General features: G+C 39.2%; 2 protein-coding genes across 5 annotated transcripts; one reads left to right on the forward strand and one right to left on the reverse strand.

Annotated features, from left to right (window-relative positions):
• Window positions 1–2,184: 2,184 nt before the first annotated feature.
• On the forward strand, window positions 2,185–12,062 carry LOC118425460. The gene is made up of 6 exons (XM_035834279.1): window positions 2,185–2,289; window positions 2,826–2,982; window positions 5,878–6,123; window positions 7,971–8,088; window positions 10,156–10,936; window positions 11,612–12,062. The coding sequence occupies exons 2-6, from the start codon at window positions 2,872–2,874 to the stop codon at window positions 11,757–11,759; spliced, it is 1,404 nt and encodes a 467-aa protein (XP_035690172.1). The 5' UTR covers window positions 2,185–2,289; window positions 2,826–2,871; the 3' UTR covers window positions 11,760–12,062.
• Window positions 12,063–13,790: 1,728 nt separating this feature from the next.
• Window positions 13,791–20,525, reverse strand: LOC118426383. 4 transcript variants are annotated; one of them, XM_035835738.1, is made up of 4 exons: window positions 20,410–20,525; window positions 19,865–20,029; window positions 17,854–17,925; window positions 13,791–16,683 (listed from the first exon to the last, which is right to left on the reverse strand). In XM_035835738.1, exon 4 carries the CDS (start codon window positions 16,184–16,186, stop codon window positions 15,194–15,196), a length of 993 nt encoding a protein of 330 aa, XP_035691631.1. In that variant the 5' UTR covers window positions 16,187–16,683; window positions 17,854–17,925; window positions 19,865–20,029; window positions 20,410–20,525; the 3' UTR covers window positions 13,791–15,193. The 4 variants fall into 4 exon arrangements, with proteins under 4 accessions (XP_035691631.1, XP_035691630.1, XP_035691627.1 ...); XM_035835737.1 differs by having other exon boundaries at window positions 19,865–20,100; XM_035835734.1 differs by having other exon boundaries at window positions 19,865–20,151.
• Window positions 20,526–22,229: the final 1,704 nt, after the last annotated feature.

Below are 22,229 nucleotides of genomic sequence, written 5' to 3' on the forward strand. Positions count from 1 at the left end.
TTATCCGAATTTGTCGTTCCCTTATCCAGTTACTGTAAATGCATGTAAGTTCGAGGGGATTTAATTTCGCGGTAGCGGGAAAATGACTTTTCGCGGTGGTTTTAATTTCGCGATAACACCATAGACTGCAATCTAATACCATGATAGAAAAATGTTCGCGGTTGTTTTAAGTTCGCGGTAAAGTGGTCACCGCGAAAACCGCGAACATTAATCCACCGCGACCATTCCTGCATTTACAGTATTCTCCTTAGAAGATTTTGAGAAAAACGTCCCTGCAGTTCTAGAGCAACCTGTTAGGGGACCCAAGCATACACTACCTATTTCTTACGTCACAAACTATCTGCCACCGAAAGATCAAGACCATAGCACATCCAGGTCAAAAATACAAAAACGGAATTTCTGCTGCAGTACCAAGGTCACATACCAGGGGGTCCAGACTGAACTTTACCTTCGTCTTCCCGACACCTACCCACATATCAAAGATCATTATAATCCATCTAGAGGTTCTTGAGTTATGCTGACCACAAATATCCGGAAACACACACAGACACACACACACACACACACACACACACACACACACACACAGACTGACACACCCAAAACTATATCTCCATTTTTCATGGAGATACTAACTTTTCTTTGTCTATACTTGAGTATTTGTGATGCAATTTTCTAGTGTAGACATTTTCACTCCATTCCAGATAGGATTTTGGCCACATTCTGGCAGGCTTCGAAGTGGCTTGCCATTTCAGTTCTCAAAAGAGGTCAGAATGTTTCAAATGTTTTGGAATGCCATGGGATGCTGTAATTACTGCATTTAGAATAGTGAGAATACAGTTTGAATGGCGTTCAATGTTTCTTCACTTCAAATGCACCTCGAAAGTTTTGAGCATAACAAAAACACTCGTCGTCACCACCCCAAGAATAAGCAGAAATTATCTGGAACGGGGTGAGAATTTCTAGATTACACAACGAATTCCATGTAATATACAGTTAGTAGATAATAGGAATAGTGTTCATTTTGATGCCGGTGTGACAGCGATCTCGCCCCCCCGGGATCTCGCCCCCCCGGGGGCGAAATCACTAGCGATCTCGCCCTCCCCGGCTAGTGATCTCGCCCCCCTACCTCGCCCCCCTTTAGCGATTCGCCCCCCCCCCCCCAAAAAAAACGGCTTTACATGACATTTTAGAAGTTGATTGGTATAAATCACAAAATGCAGTTTCATAATGATATAAGTACACGAGTTTGATACATAAATCCATTCATAGTATCAATATTAACGTAATTACATGGTAATAAGATAGTTGAACTTGTTTCAGACAAGGAGGGTTGGGTCCCTTGTATTCCCATTATTGCATATACCTGAGTCTTGACATAAGATGTATTTCATTGTATTCACCTGTCCTCAAACAACCTATATATCTCCAATATGAAGTCTCTACCATGAAGTGACCACAAAAGAACTATGTAATGTCTTTATTAATTATGCAAATATTAGGTATTAATTAGAATAACGCACATTTTGGTATATGCACCTGGCCAAGGGATGTTTTTTCTAGTATTTAGGAACTGATGCATTTACCCGTGTTTCTTAAGACTGGTACTTTACCAGTGTTTGTGTAGCATTTAGCAACAGCTATATCAACTTGCGCGTAGATAGTGTTTATAATGAGAAACTATTATTCACGTGTGTTTTTGTTAGTGCTTTGGAAATGTTTCCAGCACAAGAAAGAAAACACTGTGACAAATTGAAAACATATAGCTGACGTATTCCGTACCATAGACGGTGCTGATTTATACGTTCGCAGTAGCACTGTTTTATGCCACCTCAGCTGCAAAAATTGTCTTTTTCATTTCAATGTCATGTTTGCACCGAACAATATAGTATCGACTTTCGAGGTATGGCAGGCATCTTACGGTACGGTAATAAGGTGCCATAAGGTACCAGGTAACACACCATACACGTTACTCCCCAGGTGCAGTATAGTACCAGGTTGAGCACCTGTAATATGTAGTAACCAGCTGCTCTTGGGGGGGGGGGGGGCGAAAACGCTAAAGGGGGGCGAAAACGCTAGTGATCTCGCCCCCCGGGGGGGCGAGATCGCTGTCACACCGGCATTCAGCTTCTCGTGAAATGGGATGGAACCATAACGTTACCGACCTCGACCTTTGACATTTCAGTTTTGCCTCAGAACAGGATCAGTGAACAAACCGGTTAGACTAGTTATTGAGTGCCGGGTCAGGGCTGAAGCATCTTTGACATTTTCGTCAATTTTGGATCACAGGTAGAAGCATGTTCATTGTACAAAAACTAGATACTTCCTTCTGTCGCTATGAAAATGTTTCGAATGTTACCTCACATACTAGTGCCATTGAAGCGACGCCATTACCGACTGATATGCTATCGATATTGGGCGGGGTTGGACGACGGTGGGCTTAACTGCTTAGAATTCAAATCTAGACGTTTTTTTTTTGCGGTAGAGTCAGTTTAACAACAACATCCCGAAGTACGCTCTCCTAAAGACAACTCTAAGCAAGAATGAGCTGGAATGGAGTCAGGATGAAAATTCTTCTCTTTTTGGGGGAATTTGTAGTATATTCTAGACATTATCACTGAAAGATATTTGTGCCCGTTCTTTTGGCTACCCCACCCCACACACACGCATGCGCGTGCGAACAAACTTCTAGCGAAGGCGATAACGCAAATATGAGGGCATTTGCTGACATCAACATGTACATAAAACAAGCCTCTAGTTTGGACAAACCCTCTTATCTTGTGGGAAGATCATACCCTTGAATGCGACACTTTGTTACATTACAGGCAGCCATTACATATTGACAGAGAGGTCGCGATCTAAAGTCCCCACATGGAGTTCCTCACCGTACCGGCCACAGCAGCAACCCTGATCAGCGCTCTTGCAGCAGGTGCCTCGTACATGGTCTACCGACGATTTACCCACCAGCCATCTTGGCCAAAGGTTTGCGTCTGTTCGTCAAATATACAATAGCCTTGTAGGAGGACGAGTAACAACTATAATTTTTCTTGCCAGAATGGCTAAGGCTATGTTTTAGGCTTGTGCGTCTGTTTGTCCTTTCGTCTGTAAACACTATAACTCAGGAAGACCTCGGTGTATGCTGATGATATTTGGTAGTTAGGTAGGGGTTGGGAAAATGGAGGTCAAGTTCGAAAATGGCCCCCTAGCGGCTTGCTAAGTACTGCAGCGAAACCTCCATTTTTTACCTTGCCGGGCCTTAGCCCGGCAAGGTAATGAGGCCCGATCTTTACATGGTTCAATGGTTCAATCAATGGTTCAATGTTAACCCAGCCCTTCCAAAGGCCCTTCAAAAGGCCCTTTTCTCTTTGCCCAATTTTATGGCTTAGTTAGACAAGGGTACATTGCAGGCCAGTATTAAAACTGTATTTAAGACGTATGTGGTCCAGCGTAAATAAATCTACGCTTTAACCCATGTTTATCATAAAGATATATCAAAAATTGCATCAGAAGCAATTTATTTTGTAATAAAGAATAATGCATACTCATTGTGGGTCAAAAAGTTTTACAATACCGGTTTATTGTGCCAATAATTTATCTGACATAGATTATGTTAATGAGGTAAATTTCCCTACACATTTTTGCTGCATTTCATACTACAGTTGCTAGGTGTCGCTCTTACATTGCAACAACATGAAACAAAAAATAGCCGCAAACTTCGGGGCAAGTAGCCAGGTAAGTACATTTTAAAGACATTTGTGACTATGAATGTCCTTGATAGAGTTTGTATTGTGTGAAAAATAGATTTGAGACTGGATTGGCAGCTGGAGAAGTCACTAAAGCTTTCCCGTACAAGAATTGGGGTGGGAGGGGGGCGACATGTGGAACCCTGTGGTTGTCTCTGATTATTACAGGTTTGCGGTAGCAAAACCTGTTCTGTTTTTGCTGGCATTAATAGGCGCCGCAATTTTGTTTTGTGGTGTATGACGGGAAGGGTGGTGCCATTTTGGATCTGACGGATTAGTGTGTTGTATGGTGACGTGATGAACAAGGCTAGGAGATGTGATCTTGTGCTCTTGTCGGAAACGGCAGGACGGCAAGAGCCACAAGCATGAAGGATTAGTGTGTTGTATGACGGGATTGGATGGGATGGTTAGGAAATGTGATCTTGTGCTCTTGTCGGAGACGGCAGGACGGCAAGAGCCACAAGCATGAAGGATTAGTGAGTTGTATGACGGGATTGGATGGGATGGTTAGGAAATGTGATCTTGTGCTCTTGTCGGAAACGGCAGGACGGCAAGAGTCACAAGCATGAAGGATTAGTGTGTTGTATGACGGGATTGGATGGGATGGTTAGGAAATGTGATCTTGTGCTCTTGTCGGAAACGGCAGGACGGCAAGAGCCACAAGCATGAAGGATTAGTGAGTTGTATGACGGGATTGGATGGGATGGTTAGGAAATGTGATATTGTGGTCTTGTTTTGATGTGATCCTCATCTTAACTGATGAACACTGGTGAAGCGCCGAGGTACCTTTTCCTGACGAAATCCCTACTACCCGGCAAGGTACAGCTTTTTTTAAAGCACTTGTTTTATATTTAACGATGTAGACATGCTGTGGTCGTGAATTTGGAGTGGTAGAAAGCCCTTGAGGCAGAGAGGCAGAGTGCTGTAAGTTTTGGCTCCCAAAGGGCATTTTTTAGAACTGCAGGTGCCGTTTTCCTTTTAAACTTTGGACGAGAATAACTCGAGGACGTGTTGATGGATTGTCGTGATTTTTGAAATGTAAATGGCCCAAGTAATGACTTAACAACGGAATATCAATTATGCAAATCAACAGATAATTTGCATAATTAATGACTGAAGTTTATAAATCCATTGCATTCCATGGCAGAAGTTTAAAACGTGGCATATATAAATATATATAGCTGAGAAAGAGAAAAATTCCAATGCATATTAAATATGCAAATGATGACAATTCATAAAGGGATGAGGTAGTCGAACTCTAGTAGATGCGAGCTTGTGTGACTTTATCAAGTGAGATGAAATAAAATGTAATGAGTAAAATTTTATGTCTCCAGACATCATTCTACATATTAACAAACCTGGTTTGTTTGGCGAAGATATGTGTTCGTGGAACTCTATTTGTTTATTTTTCTTGAGACACTGAGTTAATTTTAAGATAACTGATACGCGAGCTCATGAAACTAATGTAGGAACAACTGAAATTGCACAAGTATCTAAATGTTTCTATCAATAAAGCACATGCTTCATATCGTTATTATTTTTTAAATCCAGTCAATTTGTCATTTATCCGCTACTAGAGTAGAGTGAGTTACATGTATAAGTTGAAGTCAGAGCTGCCATTAATTTACATTGTGTTAATCAAATACTTCTGTATCTGTATCGTTTTCTTTTTTTTTCGTTTATTTGTCGGTTCGTCATCTAGTCCTTTCGTAGTGCTTTTGATGTTTCGTCCTGGTGATGGATGTTTCGTCCTATGGTGAATTCTCCACGTCTATATGGCAATATCTAAACCCAAAATGACCAGTGTTATTAAATGTAATGTTCGATTTTTTGTATAAAAAAAAAAGACCAGGGAAGTAGTATTAAATAATCCCTTAATTAACACACCGCATGCTCGGCTATACATTCCAATGGTTATAATATCATACTTCACCTCATTCTCACCTTATAATTCTCCGAACACAATGTTTACAAAATACATGGACAAAGAAAGACAATTTAATGTAGTAAATAATGGGCAGTCAGCTTTGATGATTTTTCAGTATGTTAACGCCTAGTAGAGAAAACAGCCAGACAGATATACAAAGAGCTAAACAGAGACAGGCGGTGAGCTTTTCAAGTTTTGTATTTCCAGGTAAAACAGAATTGTGCATACACCCAGAAGGTGTCGCCAAAAAAGAAGAAAATTCAGCTGGCCCTCAACTCACTTGAAGATTTCTCTCCGATCGGGAAAATCGTGCCAGTACATGACGTACCCGCGTTCTTCACCAGCCATGGGAACGAGTTTTCTGTGTACAGCGTAGACTGGGAACAAGAGGCAGTTGTGCTCATCAAACCAACGGACGGCACGGACATGAAAAAACATGCATTCTTTCGTGAGGTACGCACGACTTAATAACGTTTATTTTACATGACACTATTAACGTTACATCTTAACTACGAAAGGCAAAACTACGAAAGCCCCCCCCCCCCTCCTTAAAAACTGGAAATCCGGCTGAATGTTCGTCAAGCCCTTTAAACCATTTATTTATATACGTTTATTCACTTTTAAAACATCTTTGGGTTTCTTTGCATGAGCCGTATTTTAGAAAGGTCTAGTACCGCTTTTGGTAATTATTCAATGATATTTATGCCATATTTATTCTACAAATATCCCGTTTAGATTACACGTTGAAATAGATAACGTATCTAGCTCCAGTTTCTTGGCATCAAATAGTTAATTCTTATTCAAACTACTGTTTTCATCACTCGGGCATTCAAGTGCGGAATAGACGTCAGAATTGACAGAAAAAAGTTGCCTTCATTATGAAGTCTAACGTTACAGGCTGAACAAATGACCAAACACAAAGAGTATCGAATACCGAACAATAGATTCTTCATTTGTGTTTTCACATCTTCCGTTTTAACCTTGGAATCTGGAATCGACGTTGACCATGATAGAGTCCATTCCAAGTCACCATGAGGGTTTTTAAACAATAATTGGAAAAAGTTAGAATTATTTTAAATAAAAGAATATCTAAACCCCAGTAGTTATAATTTTTTCCAAAAAAATTAATATGGAAATTTGAATCTATTTGAATTCCTTTTAATACTTTGGAAACATTTTGAAAGAGATCGCACAAAAATCTCTTTATTTACAGTAATTTGCAAACACCTGCAGGGTTCTTTCTTTTTTTTAGAAATATTTACAAAAAATGGTAAACCTGGCCAAATGGTAGAATTAGTTTATTGCCCCAAGAAAAGTTTTGTCAGCCTCAGTATATTTTTAGATTTCACTGTTGGGCACTGGTGGGTCCTTTGTGGTGAACCATTGCTGTATTACACCCAACTATACTTTGCAAGGATGTGTGAATTGCTTTTTCCCAGCCACTGTTACAAAAAAATGGTAGAAAATAAAAGAATATCTAAACCCCAGTAGTTATAATTTTTTCCAAAAAAATTAATATGGAAATTTGAATCTATTTGAATTCCTTTTAATACTTTGGAAACATTTTGAAAGAGATCGCACAAAAATCTCTTTATTTACAGTAATTTGCAAACACCTGCAGGGTTCTTTCTTTTTTTTAGAAATATTTACAAAAAATGGTAAACCTGGCCAAATGGTAGAATTAGTTTATTGCCCCAAGAAAAGTTTTGTCAGCCTCAGTATATTTTTAGATTTCACTGTTGGGCACTGGTGGGTCCTTTGTGGTGAACCATTGCTGTATTACACCCAACTATACTTTGCAAGGATGTGTGAATTGCTTTTTCCCAGCCACTGTTACAAAAAAATGGTAGAAAATGGTAAATAATGGCAAAATGCTGTTACCATTATTTACAATCTGTTAGAAGTATTCTGTTCCACATCATGAATATTTTAAAGGTTTTACACAACCAGGAAAACATTTTAGAAAGTTGAAATATCATTCAAAATATTTCCAAAGTATCAAATATCCTAGACTTATAATTGAAAAGAATTGAAAACATCTGTAAATGATGACAATGTCAAACCTCATGGTGTCTTGGAATGGACTCTATATCTTTTTCGAAAAGTGATGCGTGCGTGGATATCATCCATATGTTCAAATCAACATTCCCTTATTAAAGTCATGGTTTGACCAACATAGAAGTTACTGGGTAAATGGTACTAGTAATATAATTTCCATAAGCACGCATGGTTTAAAATACATGAAGGTTCTGTCAAGTAATATATCGTTTTATCTTCATTTAATTCTGCCTCTTGTCCAGGCCCAGAGACGGAACGCTACTGAAGTTCTTGTAATTCCATTCGAACATCTCCAGGCTGTTGTGGACGCTATTTCCGACAGGATTGCGCATGTGCAGGAGGTGTTTGTGTACATGACAGGTATGGAGCTCAATATCTAGTTAGCAATTATTGTCAGCAGCAATGATCATAACACACGTGTATTATCCACTTAACATAGACGTTTATATCACTTCAGAAGTAATAAAACACCGAATTTTGTATTTGAAATTTAGTTCAACACTCTTTTAGGGGTTGTACTAATACATCCATGGAGGTATCAATACAACCCTACGCCCAACCTACCAGCTTCACGCACTTTGAATACATAGTCACGTTTCACGTCACCTTCAAGCAAATTTTATGGTTCACTTTCAATGCATACAATTGGTTCACGCCATGTGTTTTAACCCTATCCAGACTGGGCTTTTTGGGCATTCCCTGGACTCGTATTTTCAAAACGGCTTACTGTACGATCACCAAATTTGCAGGTGATGTTATGCTCGTCAAGTTTCATAATACCTGAGTTTTTTTTATATCTTTATGACGTAATATGACGTCATTATGACGTCATTAAATGATTTTTTTGGCCAAAACTGGGAATTCCAATAATGCCTAAATGTATCACTCAAAAAGTTACCAATAAAGTCTTCTCCTGATGCAACGACGTCAAAATGACGTCAAATGACGCCATACAATGTCGTCATCTGTAGTTTAGCTATCCGCCATCTTGGATTATTAACCTACAATGTCTTGAGATATATTTTTTTCAACATATAACGCTAAAACCCAATGAAAATGGATGGAAAAACGTTCACATCAATGTTTTGTGTAAGAAAATACCAAGTAGTGATGAAATCCGAGTGAAAATAAGCTGGTTATACTTTTCATAATGATATTGGCGGCCATCTTGGATTTTGAGCAATTATGTCATCTCATGAGCATAACTTATGAATATTTGATTATAAATGTTCAACTAAGATGTGTTAGACATTAAAGATATATGAAAAGAAGTTTAGTTTAGGAAGAAAATATCAAAATCCCATTGTTTAAACCAAAATTAGCGATCTTTGTAAAATTTGGCGTTCAGAAACCCGAAACGAAAATTTATGAATTTACTCAATTTTCTTTTCAAATTGTTTCCAACAATATTTTAGAAAAACTCACCAAATTTGGTTGTTCTAGCACAAGCCATTTGGGAGCTATAAGAGGTCAAAGTTGCCGCAGGCACTTTTAACCCCCCCCCCCCCCCCAGCCTGGATAGGATTAAGAGCCCTGTTCGAGATCGCTTAGTTCTATGTTCGAAGAATGATGCAATCGCGCTTTTGCGGGGATATTGCGAGATCGTTCGAGAACATGTGAGAATACGCATAATGGCGGCCTTCAAGAGGAATTTATAGATCGCTATGTTTGCAAACAATAAAGAAGCCCGCACAGCCAAGGCCCGCGTTCTTTCACCTCTACGCACTTTGGATACTATACAAGTGATAATACGATTTCTTGTAAACAATAAACAAACTCCATAGCTAACTTAGATTTTTTTCTGCGGTGATGTGAACCGATTATATTCCTTCAAAGTGCGTGGAGCCAGCTCTACGATGCTGTTTGTGTTGACCAAGGCGACTCAATGACCAACTAAGATTTTTTCTGATGGTGACGCGAACCAATTTTATGCATTTAGATTGCGTGGAGCTGGCTCAACGAAGCTTGTTTGTAGCTCCAAGGCCGACTAAGATTTTTCCTGTTGCGATGAGATCTAATTGTATGCATTAAAGGTGCGTAGAGCTGGCTCTACGGATATTTTTTATTGTTTACCAGAATAGCGAAAAATAAATCTCTCTGGAACGTGACGTGAAACGTGTCTATTTCTTCAAAGCGCGTAGAACTGGCTTCATGGGGCTAGTAGGTTCGGTGCAAGGTTGTACTAATACCTCCTTGGAGCTGGCTCCATGGAGGTATTAGTACAACCCCTTCCCCTAGAATAGGGTCCTTTAGAAGTCCAACCTGGTTAAAAAAAGACAAGAGAATTTATGCATGTGCTGAGGATATAATGCGAGGAGCCTAAATATGATTACTTTCAATCTATTAAAGGTTACTTTAAAAGTTCGTTGCTGAGGGATTGTAGCCGTTGAAAATTAGTTGAAATGTTGACATATTTGTCCGTTACAGCTCGTTGTGGCTCTACCCTTCTGACCCGGGCAGTTGAAGCCACATCGGTCGCACAAGCCTGCAGTGAACCGGAGGTGCTTGATACCATCTGCCTGGAAATAGTTCGTTCCGGGCGTCATAGCGAAAACTCCTCTTCGTACCATACTGCACAAGTCCCTGCAATTGTCATGAACGACGCAACTTCCGTGGCGCTGCTGAAAAACGTTGTCTCCATGTTAAACTACAACCTGGTCACATCAGACCACCGCCATCGCTCCATCATTTTCTATAAATTACAGGGGCGACCTGTTCTAGCCGCTGATACTATGCACCGCGCCTTTCCCACCGCTAAAACCGTGTTTCTGTACAGAAACGGCTTAGAGTTCTATGAGTCTTGGACACGACTTTGGTACAGATACCAACTCGTGTACAAGACTGCCAGGTTTGCCGTTCGACTTGGCTTGTGGAGGTGGGTGCCGGCGGTCCCTCAAGACTTCAGAATATTTGTAGATTACCTGAAGTCCTCCACAGTTCGCTATCACGGGTCCTACTACCATTGCGTGGTGGCACGCTGGCTTGGTGCCATAAAACGCGCTGTAGAATTACAACAGAAGTACCCAGGGTATTTTTTCCATGCCACGGTCTACTACACAGCCTTAGTGAGGGACAAACAAGGAACACTGGGGCTGATCATGAAGAAGCTTGGGATAGAGTGGGATCCTGAGAACCAGGAAGAGGAAAGGAACAGAGTGAAAAGGGTTTTCGTGGAAGACAGCCAGTCTGGAACATTCTTAAGTCACAGGTGCAATAATATTTTATTTTGGGCCGTAGCAAGTAAATTTTGTGGATGACATCAGCGCGCTCATTACTTTTTGCTTGATTCCTTCATCTTCTTTGGAGATGGTCAATTGCAACATAATGAAAAATCACCAGATAAGCAAATATGCTGTGTTGTAGCCTAATAATTGCACTTGCAGAAGTGGCACTAGTCCTATATCTAAGACTGTAGCTTTAGAAGCGAAACACGTTGGGTAGTTGTAAAAGTGCCACCAATATGAAAGACATGAGTGTAGTTCTACACTAGTGTCACTTTTACTACTTTTTGAATATAGGAATGAATGCCTTGCTAGCCGTGATACCATATTTGACCCTTTTATTCATCCTTGTTACAACATTTATTGTGTCTATTTTGAAAATGTAGCCATTTTTCCCATCTTTTTTCGACATATTTCACTATTTTTGCAGCCTGCAGAGGATGCCATCCATAAAATTTACTTGTTGTGAACTTACCTAAAAACATCAGTCATTTTGAAACGAAAAAAAAAACTGAAATTCAACGGCCTATATTTTATATTGGATGACATAAGCTATTTCATACGTAGTGATACCAATATACGCTGGTACTCTGTCCATTCTAACAATAGTCTCTCAGTACAGCTATACCAAGTGACATAAGAGTTTGTATTTTACACCACAGATCAAACGAACCTGGTGAGAAGTGGGCGCCCTGCACCTCACCTGCATGGATTGGGGAATGGGAACGAGAGTACCTCTCTCACGTCTGCAGAGAAACTGGGAACGACGTTCCCGGTCCTGACATCATCTTGCCAGATTCCATCGTGTAGAACTCAACAGCGGTTTGGACACACTTATGGGAGTTTGGGTGGTCTTCTTGTGATTTATAGGATAATCTTCTAGGTTTGGGTAAAAACTTTCCTGATGTAAGGTTTCATAATGATGAGGGTCATCGGTGTAGTTTGCAGTTTTTAAGACATGTTTCACCTGCATGAAAAATGCAGATATTGTTTTAGGTAGGAATCATGTTTTGGAGTTTGATATTGGGGAAGATGTTGTGAGCGCGCATCAGTAGTTTCTTGCAGTTTTGTGGTTCGTTTAAAAAATAGTTACGAAAGTTTTGAAAGAAGAAGAGTGTGCTAGTTAATCTGGTGCACATTTATGACCATCCTGGTGTAACCTTTGCACATCTATCTGCAAGTGTTCGTCAAAAGCATCAACAGAAGATGCCCCTACTGTGCTTGATGATAAAAAATTACGTTCCACGAAAGTTTTTGGAAAACACGAGTTTTTGAACATATGAATCCCAGCCTGGTATTTGAAGGCATGACTATTTCTTGTTCTTGCGAGCGTGTGAATGAAAAAACAAGTTTAGTTAAACAAGTTGCCTTCATTATGAAATATAAGTGGTAAGAAAGGTTAAACAAATGCCTAAACTCACAAAATATAGTATACCGAACAATAGAGATTCTATTTTGGTTCTTAATTTCAAAATTACTTTGTTCGATTTACAGTGTGGTTGAAAACTTTGTTTTGAAAACGGCCGAACATTTATATGCGCGCGGATGACATCCACATAAAAAAAAATGAAATCAACATGGTCGAACCTTTAACCCTATCCAGACTGGGGGGGAGGGCTAAAAGTGCCTGCGCCAACTTTGACCTCCAATAGCTCCCAAATGGTTTGGGCTAGAACAACCAAACTTAGTGAGTTTTCCTGAAATATTGTTGGCAACAATTTAATAAAAAATGGGTAAGTTTATGATTTTTCGTGTTGCCATGGCAACGGGTTTCTGAAAGGCAAATTTTACAAAAATCACTAAATTTGGTTTAAACAATGGGATTTTAAGATTTTATTGCTAAACTTAGCTTCTTTTCATATGTCTTTAATATCTAACACATCTTACTTTAACATTTATAATTAGATATTCATAGATTATGTTAATGAGATGACGTAATTGGTAAAAATCCAAGATGGCCGAAATATCATGATGAAAAGTATAACAAGCTTATTTTCACTCAAATTTCATCAATACTTGGTAAATGACAGTGAACGCTGAGGTTATACTTGTGAAGTATAATTAGAACGGATCAAGTTTTTTGTTAGCTGTTTGTTTTCTTTTTGGCGACGCCTCAGGAGCGAGCCAAATAGTATATATTATGTTCAGTCTGCAAAATTTATAGGGATTGCACAGGCTTGTTTCCACAGGAATGTTCCACAGGCATCTATGGAATGTTAGCCTCGATGAATGTGAAATGGAATTTGGGTCATGTCCTAGGAAGATGAAATCAGGGGGATGGTTGGGTCAGCTGAGGTCAACTAATAGGAAGCTGGGATCAGGGAAATGATTGGGTCAGCTCAGGTAAACTGATAGCAAAATCCATATACCGTAGGTAGACAGGAAATGTTACATAATTTATTAACGGCCATGTATGCCCTGATTGCATGCCTTCATGTAGCTTTAATTCTAAGCTCCTAGCTTGAACATTTAAAAAAAAAACATCTACAACGCCGAGCCGGAGAAGAGTGGCCGGGACAATATTCTATTCTGCCGGCTTGTTGAGAGTACAAGATTATATCATGTGTTGCCAAGATGTTGTTGGGTGCATGTTTGGCTTGCCCACCATCCATACATTTTGCGTGAAACAAAAAAAATGGATTTTGAACACTGTGTGTTTGTGTGTGTGACCTTGATAAACCTTTAGAATTGCCATGGAAATTACCAACGTGTGACCTTCATATACCTTTGAAATATTCCATGAAAAATTACATTTGGCTCTAAATATAATTAACACTCAAGATTATGATAAATACAGCAATACACACCGCCCCGACATTCATCACACAAAAACATTCGTAATCCCTTAGTATTATGTATTGCTGTCAGATCAACGCAGGTTTGGGCAATAAACTATGGTAAATAAATATGTATGGCAAAATTGAGTGCCATCACATGCATTTCTTCAATTGTGTCAGAATGGATCGAAAAACAACCGCACATCGAAATGAAACTATCTGCGCTCGGATGCACCTAAGAATTATATTATCGAGATAGGAGATTAAGATATATTTTCAATATCTGTCAATGTAATTTATTGTCCACCATATAATGTATTGATTACATTGGCACAATATAACATTGTCTTCATATACATACTTGAATGTATTAGCATATGTAGAGATGATAAGATACCCTTTTTGTCAAAATTGTACCTTATCACTAGCGATACGACCTGTACTTAGCCTGTTAGAGCATAAAGGTCATTCATTCATTGAATTATATCATTGGTGCAACGAACGATGGCAATGATGAATTGCAAAAGGAATTTCTCTAAAATATATCAACTGTAAATTTAAAAATCAAATACAACTGCTCTTCCATAACCTTAGTAATACCATCTCCGACAATAATCACAGAAGTATCACAGTGGCATCGTGCACCATAATCGGTATGGTGTTTGACCCAGACCCCAGAGGTAACAGGTTCGGAACTGCTGATGTGTCACCGATGTTTTATATTCTGTACATCCACGTTTACACACATTAGAACTAGTAAAAAAAAACAGTCAATTGAGTATTCAAATTATGTCTCTTTTACATCATCATCCTATCGTTCCGTGCCAGTACTGCAGCCAGGCCACGGCCTTCTCGTTAGTTTCTAGTGGGTCCTGGTTGGAGGTGATGGGCCTAATACACAGTCCTTTGTGATATGTCCCATGTGTCTCGTTCACATGATGCTATCATATATTATCTATTGTTCTTTGTAGTAGCCTTGGGCAGGTCCGGCTACAAGTTGTATACAGCTTAAGGAATCAAATCAAATGTCAAGGTATATATATGTGCAGTAGAAGCCGTTTAAATACACACCCCTTTGTCAGTGTATTTCGTACAATTATTCGGGTTGTGCAACAATGCGAAATTATCCAGCTAGACAGCACCGGTTTGGGGTTTAGGGATTCCGTTCAATAAAAAAAAGTTTGCGGTAATCAGTTGTGCAATTAACTGCCTTCTACTGTACATTGCTTAACCAACTTGAGCTCATAGTGGACACCTGGCGATCTTATAGTGTGACGCAATGGGTCAAATATTGATCAGAACAGAGTTTTGGGGAACAAAAAGTACTATATGAAAGACAATAAGAATACAAAACATACCAAAAACAACTGATTTTTTAGATTCGTAAACAACAATGTCAAGCAACAGGTAGAAAGGTGACGTAGGCCATAGCAGTCTTGTTCTGTATGCATTTGTCTTAAATTTGCATTATTTTTCGTTAGTATCAAACTGGAGTTCTTTAAGGAGAGTCCTTTGGAGATCCACCCTTCGATGACTCCACCATGTGTACACGCTAATCAACACTATTCCCAGCATCACCAACACCACGCCTGCCGCCTGGAGGGAGTTCGGTACTTTCTGCATCAACAAGTAATCCAGCAGTAGCGAGAAGGGTATGGCAAACATGCGGACTGATGTCGAGATGTATGCCTTCACCACTTTCAAGGCTGACAATATAGTAAAGTTGGCAACGAATTTGCTCACCCCGACTCCTACCACGTATAATGCTGTACGCGTCGCCATTGTCCAGACTGGAGTCTCTACTGAATAGGTTATAGCAAGTAGCACTGCCGTCCCGAATAAAGTTTGATACAGCAAAGCTGTAACTATTGGCACCCCTAGCGTGCCTGTAAGGTACCGCATAATAACCATATCCGGTGCAAAGACCAAAGAAGCAAGTACAGGAATGACGATTGACAATACGAGTAGCTTAGTGGACGATGTGCCTACCTGTGTCATACCTACCGACAACAGAACAACGCCAGTTACGCTAATTAGAATTGCACAGACGTCTGGAATACCCAGAGATTCTTTCAAGACCAAAAAACCGATACATGCGACAAAGAAAGGCATCGAACCTTGTATGATACCAAACGAAATGCCAGGAACTGTGTAGGTAAAAGACAAGAAGTGCAAAATGTTAGCTGCATTTGAAACAATCACGAAAATGAACAACATAATGTTCTCACGTCTGTTTTTGCCCGTTAACCTAGGCCGACAGAATGCTAGAATAGGTACAAGTGCTAGGAGCTCGGTCAGTCGCATTAGGAAGAGAATTTGGAAGCTCGGAATGCCATCCTTGTTTGCCATGAATTCTGCACAGAAGGAAATAGAGATGGACGACATCAGGGTTAGCAAAATGCCTCTAGCTGCCTTTAGTGAGGACGTTACATTTGTCCTCTCAACGTCGTTTGCTTCCATAATTGTTGTCAGGAGTTCGTGTTCTGTCTTAGTCCAGCTGTAAGTGACCCTAACCTTGGAAGAAAAGGTCCAGAGAGTCTTGAATCCTTAATGTTCGCTCACCCAATACGCACGCTCATTGGAAACCATTGCAGTCCATGGTACACTGTTTAGTAGGATTTTCGAAAAGGGCTGGGAGAATTTAAACCCGCAACTACTTTTTCATCGTCTCTGTCCTCTCTGTCACAAGCAATCAGATCAGATCAGGTCTTCTGTTCAATATGTTCATTTGACATAAACCGGTCCGAGGTCACAGTCAGAGTGATCTTTTTGGGTCTACCGAAAGTGCGAAAAGGAGGGTACCGAAAGTGCATGTTTATTTGTAGCTCCGTCAACCACGAAGAAGCAATATTCACACTCTCTGATATCTGGGTTCATCCGTAAAAACACTTGATTGGCAGATTCAAATTGTCTCCTTGAGGCACAGCACAATGTGAAGAAGATGACATGGACGTCGTCTGTATAAAGAAATAAAAAATGGTATTTGAAGATTAACACATCGTTTCGTGCTTTAAAATGCGCAACACCCATGCTAAGAACGTGCATGCATAACATAATCAACATGCTACCATTGGCCATAGGCACATGAACTAGTACGGTAACAAATGACCTCTTGTCAGAGATATAGGTTCTTGCAATTATATTTCTAACCTTAGTCGTTAATCAGGTATGTAAATGCTTAAACCCTAATCCGACCGCAAGGGCTCTTTTTGTATCTCAGCTGAATATTCAAATCTGTCATAACAACATTTTTCATGGCAGAAAAATCCCTTCTATGAATTTGTATACATGTGGTACAACATCTAAATTTTCACGAGTTATTGTATAACCTACACATTATAGTTTTTATCTTGCTTACTTGGGTAAAAAATGACCCCAGCAAATTAAGTATAATTATTCCGTAATATAAAGGATTTTCAATAAATTAACAGATGTTCCTCATCCTTGCTATTATTTCAACAAGTTATTGTTGCTAAGAAGAGTAAAACACCGACCATTTGATAAAAGACATAGTACAAGAGTGGAAACATCTGTTTCCTCTCATGTAATATATCATTTTATCAAAAAGTCGGTGTATGCTTACTTCTATTTCATTATAATTAGTACTAATCAATTATGTGGATGCATTTGAAAATGTTGCCAATTAATGAAGAAACAATATGTCGACAGAATTTACAAAATGAACCCACAAGAAAGATGTTTACAAGAGTAAATGTTACGTGTTAAGGTGACAGAATATGGTTCATAATTGATATAAAACAGATACGTTAGTTTTCACGACCATTGTATCATTTCTTCTCAAATAATATAATTATTCTATCGTTATTATTGAAGCATCAACGTCATCGTTTAGAAATTGATCCAGACAAAAATATTGTTAAATTAGGCTGAATTGTAGATTTTTAGAGCAAAATGTGGCTTCTCCTCATTTTCTGCATAAATTAACATGAGCAATAACTGGCACCAAAACGTGTCAAAATATGTCCCTTTTCAAAGAATCTTAAGTCGGGGCTTTATATTTTTTTAACCCGTCAAAAAAGCCACTGAACTGTGACGTCTGCCCATGTGTTCTATAATACTTCACCGGCGAAGACTTTCTAACGTCGCAGAAAAAAGAATATACTCACCGCCACGGGGATTACATGTTTACAAGCGTCAGTCAGTTGGATCCAGTGTCGAAAGGTTGTTTGACAAAGTTTCTGAAATGGTTAAAGCAGATGAAGACTGACAAGGTCAGAACAAGTGGAGTGACCTAGATTAATGCTTGACAGACTAACATATCCTGTCATATCTAGTTACATTTATCTATGAAAAATCCCTTTTTATTGATTGAATACACTAGACCATTTTGAAAAAAACGTGACTTGTAAGAATTTCGTGTTCTATCATGTCCTTCTTCTATCCATATTACACAGAAAGCTATGCTACGTAATATTTGGACAATACAAAAAGTTTATTTCCCTGCCATTTCTTTACATGGTAAGCTAAATCTACCCTTTAGCATTGAATACCAAGGCTCAGTAAAAGTTGCAACATCAGTGCATCATACAAGCATTTCTACCAACTGTGATCTTCCTACATGGACCTCCATCTGGCTTATTCGGCTGTCTTGTGTACCTGACTGCACAGTGGGGTGTCGGATGACAGTTTCACCTTAGTTTTTGTTTAACGTAATCCTTTGAAGGGAATGTAACCTCAGCTTAATGATACTCTACAAAATAGACTAAGTGCATGACTTTATCCTATTCTAAGTGAGAAAAAATGAGTGTTTTCAAAGAAGAAGATTTGCCCTGTATCCTGTGCTCGGAGTGTGATGAACTAATTACCCTATGTTGACCTAAGTTACCTAAGTTTATTAATTTATTTGTATTTTGTTATGTGGCGCTGTTAAAATAAGTTTTAAACTTGAGTGCAGCGCCACACTGTCCTTGTTTTTGTGTTTTTTGAATAAAGAAAAAAAAACTAATTACCCAACCCCCTAGGGTGCCTACTGGATGCCTGGAGTTGTTGTTGTTGTCTAATTCGGGAGGTCAACAAGTTACGTTGCAAACATGAAATAGTGACACAAAAGTGTCAAAAAAATGTCAAAAAGTGATAGTAAATCTGCGATTTCTTAGTTCTAGAATATTTCAAATTTGAGCGTAAATAACTCCGTAGCATAGCTTTCATTTAAATCGCTTTTTTAATCGCCTCCATAAAAGGTACTGTTTTTCGTCAGTCAGGATTCTTAGCCCAGACATGCATATCATTTTATCTAGTTCTTAAAGAAACAGTAGAACCTACGCCCGAGTAACGTAAATTAATCAAGGGTTTTACACAAAGTTCTGCTAGAATATATAACGTGCGCTAGATTGGCGAAACAAACAGTTGCCACAATGGCCTTATGGATAATTTTAGGACAGAGACATCCTTCGGAAAGGACGCTAAATCAAGGTCCCGTGTTTGAGGAGAGCCACACCTCGAGCATGTTAAAAAAAACACGCTTATTGAAAAGAGTAAGGGCTTAGGTCGGTGTGATTGGATAAAGCATATCTGGCGAGATATGCAGCTTGTACATATATACTGTTCAGTACAAAATTCTTTTCGTTACATCATGAAGTCATTTCGTTACATCACAAAGTAATTTCGTTACAAAAATCTATTGTAATTCTTACTATTAATTTAGATGCTTATAAGACCTCGTGACTCAGATTTCAACTTTTTGTCTTTGTTTAGAAGAAATCAAGAACGCCGATAAACGCCGGAGGCGCTGCCGGGCCACGCTGCATGTCGGCCCGTCGGGCCCACCTAGTGCGCCCGCTTGCTTCCTGAATCTTGTCATCTCAAGCACGGCTCATTGTTCGTTCAATTCAATATACATAGGCTGTAAGGAAATTACGTTAAACATCCTCTAATCTTCTTTGTCTTTGTATAAAGCTCTTACTTTCTGGCATACATGTAAATAATAAAGCTTTACCACGCAAGCAAAAAAAAATGTAGCTTGACTCAGTCTCCAACTGAGGGTGTCGTTTCATTACATTTATCATAATTTGGGGTCATACAATACAAACAATACCCACTACAGGTAAGACGTTAAAACACCTAGGTGTCCATTTTAACAGCTGCCTGTATTATTCTATATAACTAAAAGCGACTTACCTCAAAAAGTGTATTGCTAGCCAGAAATATAAGGACACACGTCGACTAATGATAGGACAGTGCTCTCCATATGACTGTATTCAGCGAAATGCTACTGGTTGGCACTCGGTGATGCTTGTCTTTTACATAAAGACTTGTCGAACTGGTTCCTCTCATCGCCTGTAGCTGGGTCCCCATAGTATGGATTAACATGGGGTTTTGAAGTTGTCTTACAGCCTGGGAAGTTGTCTTACAGGCTGGCCACGCAGGTAGGAGTGTTTGGAAGGCAGAAAGAGGAAAAGTCCGACCTGACCATCAAGAACAAAGGCGAGACGAACAAATGTTTACGGCGTGCCCCACACTCCGTAGTGCTAGTATAGCTCGAAGGAGGAGTATTTCGCGGCTAGGTTGACACCGTGCTGATAGGTATATGACAATACGGGCAAAAAGTCAATGAAAATCTTTAAGGTTTGTCTGGTATATAGACGTTCTATCTAAACAAATAGATAAACAGAGGAGACACAAGACACAAAGTGCCGTTGAACTGCTACGGTATTGGTACTTACTGTGTTTTTTTTGGTCAGGACGTTGACTGTGAAACTGTTCTTCTCGTGTTTGGCAACAGAAGTGAGGGAACAGGTATTGGTGCGCTCTATTTGCACATACCCAGTAATTATTCAGATGGTAGTTACTGGAGACGTTACGCAAACCAACTAAACTAGTCGGTCACATGATGGCGTGCTGATAACCAGTCAGCAGCTTTTGTTCCAATTTTATTATTTTTTAGGCTACTGATATTTGTGTTGGACACACGATTATTTGAATTCAGTTTGAATGTCATCTTTAACGTTACAAAAGTGAGGGAAAAAATCACCACCAAAAAAAAAATTCTACGCTCCAGATTTTGGTACTGTACTGTGTGGTAATGTAGTGTAATAGGGCAATAGAGTTTCCAAACCACATGAATATTCATGAGTTTTGTTTAGTTATATTTCAGCCATACATAGTATGGTGAAATATATTGTATTCGTAATGCTTTCTTTCTTTCTTTCTCCTGTCAAATTTTCAAAGTAAATCATCTCCGTCGTTCGTAAACCGAATGACCTGAAATTTGGCACAATGGTAGAGTGGGCTAATACCATAGCCTGGGGCGTTTTTTCCCATTTTTTCATATCTGTCTCTTAAGAGGTTTTATTAAGGTTTTTTGGTCAATTTTAGACCAAAACTGTATATTTTGGCCCCTGTACCCTGGTATTACAACCAAATGAGCTGAAATTTGACACAAATGTGCCTTGATAATGCCCCCATATAAATCCAATAATACTTTTGGTGTACAGTACAACAAAATGCTTATTTTGCGATTTTTGGGGCAATTTTTGACAAAAAAAAGGACACTTTTGGCTCCTTTACCTTGGTATTACAACCGAATGAGCTGAAATTTGACACAGATGTGCCTTGATAATCCACCCATAAAAATTCAATAACACTTTTGGTGTACAGTACAACAAAATGCTTATTTTTTGCGATTGTTTGGTCATTTTTTTAACCAAAAAAGGACACTTTTGGCTCCTGTACCCTGGTTTTAAAACCAAATGATCTGAAATTTAGTATAGGAGTGCCATGCACATATGCGCACATGGATTCATCAACACTTTAGGCATACAGTACAACAATATGCTTAATTTTGCGACTATTTGGCCATTTTATGACCAAAAACGTACACCTTTGGCTCCTGTACCCTGGTTTTGAAACCAAATGACCTAAATTTGGGTAAAGGGGTGCACTAGATACTTATTCAAATGACACATGTATAATTTTTGGCATAAACGTCTTCAAAATGATATATTTGGGGATTTTTTGTCATTCTCGAATTAACAGGACTTGTTTTGGCCATTCTCGGCGTTCAGTGCGTTCCATATATGGCAAACAAAGAAATAACTCCCGCCCTGGGCGACAGGTGGCAGGTGTCGGTCTGCTAATTAATTGAATTGCGTCGCCAGCCAATCAGCGAAGAGAAAGGAACACTTCGTCGCCAATTGGTATTAAAACAACTAATGACACAACATTTGCCAAACATAGCGCGAATTTCCAAAACTGAAGCTGATTGGCTAACATTGCCACGTGTGTATGTAGACGCAACCATGCATATTTGGGAGGATTTTGAAATTTATGTTACTCAATAAAAGGTACTGCAAAGAATATAGGAAGATGATATGTGCATTATTTATATGTTAGCAATACGTAGCATGATGAAATATATTGTGTTCGTAATGTATATTCTTTCTCCTGTCAATTTTTTTAAAGTGATGTGTCACCCTTTTCCCGGTTTAAAATTGTAGTTTGCGAGGATTTGGAGTTCAGACAGAGGGTCATTTGAGCGGTAGCG

This window comes from Branchiostoma floridae, chromosome 11 (genome assembly GCF_000003815.2).
Source record: "Branchiostoma floridae strain S238N-H82 chromosome 11, Bfl_VNyyK, whole genome shotgun sequence".
NCBI classification, from domain to species: Eukaryota; Metazoa; Chordata; class Leptocardii; order Amphioxiformes; family Branchiostomatidae; genus Branchiostoma; species Branchiostoma floridae.

Excerpts from the sequence above, each read along its gene's own strand:
- LOC118425460 (XM_035834279.1), top strand. The coding sequence starts at position 2,872 with ATGGAGTTCCTCACCGTACCGGCCACAGCAGCAACCCTGATCAGCGCT. Across the intron at positions 2,983-5,877 it reads ACCAGCCATCTTGGCCAAAG|GTAAAACAGAATTGTGCATA; the intron begins GTTTGCGTCTGT and ends TTGTATTTCCAG. Across the intron at positions 6,124-7,970 it reads AACATGCATTCTTTCGTGAG|GCCCAGAGACGGAACGCTAC; the intron begins GTACGCACGACT and ends CCTCTTGTCCAG.
- LOC118426383 (XM_035835739.1), bottom strand. The coding sequence starts at position 16,186 with ATGGAAGCAAACGACGTTGAGAGGACAAATGTAACGTCCTCACTAAAG.